At 52.3% G+C, this 6717-nt stretch overlaps 1 gene segment (V, D, J or C); it reads right to left on the bottom strand.

The window, feature by feature from the left end:
- Positions 1-5736: 5736 nt before the first annotated feature.
- Positions 5737-6267, bottom strand: LOC109440404 (immunoglobulin heavy variable 1-2). The segment is given in 2 exon segments: positions 5737-6116; positions 6197-6267. Coding segments are annotated over 2 exon segments (366 nt in total).
- Between the last annotated feature and the right edge of the window lie 450 nt (positions 6268-6717).

Below are 6717 nucleotides of genomic sequence, written 5' to 3'. Positions count from 1 at the left end.
CGTGAGGAGAGATGCCCACGGGACGGCTGAGGGCCGGGGTCGGGCGTCGGGCGTCAGAGGACCCGCGGAGGACGGGCGCGGTGTGGCAAGTCCGCGGCGAGTGACCTTTGTTTTGGAGAGGAACCGTGAGGGGGCAGTGGGGACGGGGTGAGCGTTCGTGCCTCACGTTCCAGAGGCCTGAAGAGCGTCGCGGCCGTTAGCGCACGGGCGACGGGGCGCCCTGGACGTCCCTGCCCGCGCTTCCCGCGGGCTGACGGCTCCTGCGGACGCGCCGCCGGACGGGACGGAGGGTCTGCCTGGACTTGGGGCTGACGACGAGCATCGGGGCGCCCCCGGTCCCGCCGCTGCCCCCGCCCGCCCCGCCCTTGCGGCGAAGCCCCGGGCGGGACGCGCACTGACGGGCCTGAGCGGGCGAGGAGCCCCCGCCCCGTCAGGCGTTTGGCGAAGACGCGCTTCCTGGTCCGTCTCCGGTCTGGTGACTGTTCGGTGCGCGATGGCCTTTGACCGCAACGTGCACGTCGTGCGGGACGTTGCCGTTTCTGGAAATTAGTGCGTTTTCTCTCTGAATCTCAATGTGAAGAACGCGCATGGGACAGTCACAGTGCTTCCTTTTCAGTTTTCACTAGAAATGAAGGCTTTAGTTGTGTGTTTGTTTCTATCAAGAAACACACCGCCGAGGACAGTTGCGCTTGTGACAGGAAACACAAGGTAGGAAACAGCAGGTGTTGTGCCCATGACCAGTCGCATGACCGCAGCGCTGTCTTCAGCACAGAGACTGTGAAACCGGGGAGTGTCATCGGCGACTGTGGTCGCGTCCAGAACTTGGATGATGAGTCCACGGGTTGGCCCGACACAGTGCGATGCCCGGTCTCTGCTGCTGGTCGGTTCACGACTGTTCAGGCAGCGATGGCACAGTTAGGCCTGTGGTGGCTCAGCCCCTTCGGCTGCACATCAGTGGCCAAGGCCCCGCTCACCATTCCCTGGCGTGTGCAGGGGCCACGGGAAGGGGAAGGGAGAGAGCCTAGACTCCAATCTAGCAAAAGCCCTGCTGGCGCCCACGTCCACAGGACCGTGCAAAGGGGATTCGTTTTAATAGCATCAGGATTTGGATTGTCCCCTTCATTCTTGTTCTCTCACATTGAATGAAGTAAAAGTCAAAGCATGATTTCTTAACAATGAAGGTGAATCGCATTTCTAGATTTACTTTCACAAAAGATTAAAGAATCACTTATTCACGAGGCTTGATTACGTGGCACTTCAATACGTGACTTTCTTGAAGCACCTTCCTCCCTTGTCAGCCCTGACCTCACTACTTCTTGCTTCTGGAACATTCTGGGCTAATACGGTCTGCATAGCACTTGACACTTTGATTTGTGCCCAGGTCTTAATTTATAAAAGGTGACTCTGATGTCACGAAGAGGTCAGAGCCGCTGAAAGAAAAGTTGGTTGTCACTCACAGTCGCCCACAAAGGAGAGGACACATGTCATGCACGGCCACATGAAGAAGCACCAGAGGTGTTTTTTAGGAGGCAGAAGCAGGAGACAAGAGGAAGCATAGGCCACAGCCTTTACGGGGGTTTCTTGTGGGAAGGACAAGGCAAGGCAGGGTAAACAGTGTAGGGCTGACTCCTTTGAATGATCCCAGCAGGCTTTGGGGCAGAGGGACTGTCTCTAGTTGTCTGGTACTTGGCTTTGGTTGATTCAGCGCAGTGGAAATACTGGTTTGGTGTGTCAGAGTCAGAGGTGGTTGAGGGTATGGACTCAGATTGGTTAGTTTGCATATGAAAGTCTGGATCACAGGCAAGTTGTCTACTGTGTCTAGGAATCAATTAGCTCTGGGAGGGGCAGTTTCAGATATTTTTATAAACAGGAAGGAAGCCCGAGACCCTCAGACAAGCCCCTCTCTCGCTCCCGCCCCACCTGCTCCTGGGGCTGCAGCCCCTGCTGATGGGTCCTGAGCGCCCCCTGCAGCCCAGCCTGTGCCCTGCAGGGGAGGCTCCTGTCAGGGCTCACAGGGCATGACCTCTAGCGTCTCTAGTCCTGTGTTAAATGTCTGTGCCCTGAGTCACAATTCTCCCTCAGGGACACCCTAAGCTTTGACTTCATCCCTGAAATAGTGAACTGGCCTCACTAAACCCCAATGACACTGCAGGGAGACCTGAAACAAAGATTTTACCAAACCCCCAGGGAGACCTTTCCCTTGGGCTGCCAGATGCACTGACACACTCAGCACTCCCCTGAGCCCACAACCTCTCAGGGGCTTTGGGGGCCTCTCAACTCCTTTAGCTTCTTCTGGTTCAAGATCACATCTGACTGTATCAGCAGGTGCAGACTCACGGAGCTGAAAGCCCACTCCACATCTGGTCTAAAGTAGGACACACACACACACACACACACACACACTCACTGATTTTTGTGCTAAGGAACTCCAAATTTGCCTTTCTTCTTTGTAGCTTTTCACATGGGCAGTGTCCCCGCACTGACACTCAGCCTCGGTGTGTGACCCCTTTGACAAACACAAGAAAAGCAAACGTGACTCGAACCAAGGGGACCTGGCTTGATCACTCTTGAAATAGTGTTCAGGGAACCAGGGTCTGCTGGCATTTGTCAACCTTCTATTCCTGTATTAAGTGAACATGATAGGAGCTTAATGAACAATCAGATGCAGTAAAGGGCTAAGTGTACAGCTACCTACTGTGCGTGAAGCATGTTGCCACTAAAAGGGGCATGACTACCCTTGACTGGCAGTCCTTGCCGTCCCTTTGGATCTGGGACCGGGTATATGTCAGGGCGTTGGAAGAAAACACACGGTCAGCACCCTGGGAAGGACCTGTGAGGGCCTCCTGACCACCGGCACTGCTGTACAAGGAACAGGGAAGGCCATCTGCATCCATGCAGCCCACTCTAAATAGACCCAGGTCATCACCCTGAGACCATTGGAGGTTGTCCCTGCAGGTGACCTGAAACCTGGCACTGCCAGGGCCACTGGCCAGGCCCCAGAGCAGATGGCAGCACTATGTGACAGCTTTCCCAAGGTCATAGGTCGGGAGACTTGGGTTTCACTTCTTCCTTAAAATAACCGTCATGGACACTCTGTGAAAATGTAAGAAATCATTCTCTTATGAGTTAACACTTCCCACACTGAGTAGTCGTTGGCTGTAAGGCTGCCTGGGGAGTGCTTGTCTCTTTCTGTCCACCTTTCCTCTCTGTGTTTCCACTATGACTCCTTTTCAATTTGTGTCTTGGTCGTATTAACCGTCTCTTTTTCAACAGGTTGTGCAGACACAAAACACCCTCTTAAGCCAGTTTACCAAACCCTGGTGACATTAACTAACCAATGTGATTGCTGGTTATGTTGACACCTCAGTAGTGCAAAAGCACCAGGCTTTGTTCCTGCTGATGTGAACACCTGGTGATCTGGTGACAGGGTGTGGTGTCCATGACAACACAGACATCACTTGGTCTCTTCTGGTGCTGAGTCACTCGGGCCTAGGGGAATTCTACGCAAGCTCAAGGAATGTACTTACCTGGAGGAAGACACAGGAGAAAAACGTCCTCTGAGCACTGGAAGCAAATATGACACTGAATGTTCCTGGTGATATATCAGGTTAACATTGCGATCTGAGTTGACAAGTGGCAGGTTCAAACCTCCCAAGGAGACTAAGTGACTGTAGCACTACGTTCTGGGCCCAGGTGCCTGCCAGGTCACCAGGTGTTTGGTGGCTCACCCCCTTCCCATGGGACTCAGTTATTGCAGCTGCTCCCAAGTCAGCTGCCTCATACTATGCACTGTGTGTGTGTCTGTGTGCGTGTGCACCAAACACATGGACTGGCTCAGCCAGGCAGCAGGACCCAGCTTACAGCTGCCACAGGCCGACGACAGGCCCTCTACAGCAGCCATTTCACACCTGTTCTGCTCTCACACACTGACACAGCACATGGAGGCTGGAGACACTGACATGACTCATGAAATACTTCAGATCCTGAGAACTACAGATTCTGCTGTGACCTTGTCTTTGAGCCAAGGTCCTTTATTTTGTGTGTATAAATAAAGTATTAAAGGGATCCCACCAAAACTGTCTAGACGACGTGGACTCGGGTATGTGGCTCCTTCTGTCCCTCCACATGACACCCTGAAAGCAGCCACATTACACATTTAGGCTCCTATGTGCATAAGTTGTGCCCCTTACACGTGCGAGGTAAGAATGGTTGGAAGTCCATTCCATTGGTATCACAACTCCAAGTTCTTTTCAGCACTGAGGGTCTGATTCCCATGCTTTGGAGACTGTGAGTTTCAAGAAGTTACGTTACATCTCACCAAGGCAATGGAACAAGAGCTCCCTACTACTGTGCACTTCAGGACGTGAACCCCTGAGTCTCTGTGGTGCCTTAGGTACACTGACCCCCCAGGAGGAGGAGCCTGTACCCTCACTGATGAAAATGCTGCTTTCTGTACAGTGAATAGACACATGGAATCTCACTCAATCTGTTAAAAGGATCGTTCACCCTTTCCATCATATTGATGATGTAGAGGTGTCATTGGACTGCGCTGTCCCCAGGGGCAGGGACTGGTCTGATGCATTTGTGGAAAGAGCTGCAAAGTGTCCTTTCCTGTTTGTCCATCCTCGTTCTGTCTCCTCTCCTTTGCAGATGTCTTAGCACTCAGCTGCCCACCTGTTCTCTCTCTCAACAGCCAGCAGTCCAGCTCTCACTACAGGAGATTTCCAGCAATGTTCAGAGGAGGAATCTCTTGGGGCCCAGGGCAGTCTCCCCATGATATCCCAAAATGTGGTATAATTTTCAAATGAGTGACTTGAAAAGCAACCATAGCAAGAAGGGCACGTGGACCCTCTGTTGTGTCCTCAAATGAAGGAAATTAAACTCTCCTGTGTAAGGGGCTGTCCTTCCTCCGAGGGAGGGCTCCTAAAGTATCAAGGTCTCTAACGCAAGAAATAGAAGAAATTTTGAAAATATGATACACTAAAAATCTTAAGGTGGACAGACCGACTGCACCTCTTGTATGGACACTGATGCCCCACACACTGTCCTTGGAACAGAAAGGTGGGGGGAGGTTCTGCTCCAGGGACAAAAGCCACACAGCGATGGATGGGATGTGTAGGGACCTGCCATGAGCCCCAAATGCAAGGGATGCAGCCCTGATGATGGAACGAGCCCCTGCAGCCTCTGGGAGATGCACAGCCCTGAGGGACACTGTGATTTAGACCCAGTTTAGCTCTTTTCCTGAAAAGTCAGAGGATAAGTTTGCCTGTCAAACCTAAATGTGGTGTTTTGGGACAGTTTCTAGAGACACAACGTGTAGGTCCTACACGTCCACACATGACTGTGGATGCCTGCATTTCATGGGACAGAGACATACCTCAGGGCTTCTGTGTTCTCTGTCCTCCATTCTGCTTCATGCTGTGACCCTTAGACTGTAATACAGTTTATCTTCTCTGACCACAGAGAGGGAGCTGCCAGCGACTGCTTTAAGGAGAAGATTCTGGAATCTTGCGGACTGAGTTCAGGGATGTCATGTTTCAAGCCACCATGATGGTCACATTTACACCGTGAAAATTAGAAAACACTACAAAGTTTACTTATATTTTCTCCTCCTGGGAGACGGTTTGTGAAAACAGAACACAAAATATTCCAGAAATAATTAATGAAAGCACTTCCTTCGTTGCTATATACCTAACCCTAAGTCAAAGACAGGCTGTGCCCAGCTGCCTCTGTCGTCTCCTCAGCCCCGCACATCTGCCCTCTCCCTCAGGGTTTCTGACACTCTCAGGATGTGGGTCATCTCACTGTGTCCCTCGCACAGTAATACACAGCCGTGTCCTCAGGTCTCAGACTGCTCAGCTCCATGTAGGCTGTGCTGGTCGACGTGTCCCTGGTCATGGTGACCCTACCCTGGAACTTCTGTGCGTAGTCTGTGCCACCACTGTTAGGGTTGATCTCCCCTATCCACTCAAGCCCTTGTCCCGGGGCCTGTCGCACCCAGTGCATATAGTAGCCGGTGAAGGTGTATCCGGAAGCCTTGCAGGACACCTTCACTGAGGCCCCAGGCTTCCTCACCTCAGCCCCAGACTGCACCAGCTGGACCTCGGAGTGGACACCTGTGAGGAGACAGGAGTGGGTGGATTCCCAGTGACTAACCCAAGTCCCCTCATCAGCCAGAGACTCAGGAGCCCCTTACCTGTACCCACTGCCACCAGGAAGAGGACTGTCCATCTCCAGTCCATGGTGAGGGCTGTGAGGTCAGGACATCTGTAGCGTGTGGCTGTGGGGCCATGCTCTCAGGGCACAGACATGTCCACATTTAACCCCGCCCAACTCCACTCATTTGCATATTCATGAGCAGTGTGATTCATAGCTGAAGACTTGGCCCACCTGAGAGAAGCTCGATGACACAGGACCATGCTCAGTGGGCATCTGAGGGTCCAAGTCCTAATACTTGTTATAGGATATGTGTCCCCTGCCAGGTCCCTGAATCTGTGCCGACAGAGTTCCTCCCACTGAGGAACAAACACCCAGGATGCGATCGTCACTGAGAACCCCCTTTGAATGACACGGAGACCACTTGAGACTGTTCTCGGCTTTAATCTAAATGTCTCAAATCGGGGGTCAGGGTGTGTCCCAAATTTTTGAAAATTTCAAATTGGTAAAACCATCTTTGTCATTCAGATTGTTGCTCTAAAGACATCTTGAAGTCCTAGA

The sequence above is a fragment of the Rhinolophus sinicus genome, linkage group LG03 (genome assembly GCF_036562045.2).
Source record: "Rhinolophus sinicus isolate RSC01 linkage group LG03, ASM3656204v1, whole genome shotgun sequence".
Taxonomy (NCBI): Eukaryota; Metazoa; Chordata; class Mammalia; order Chiroptera; family Rhinolophidae; genus Rhinolophus; species Rhinolophus sinicus.
This window is presented reverse-complemented; position numbering and strand designations above follow the sequence as displayed.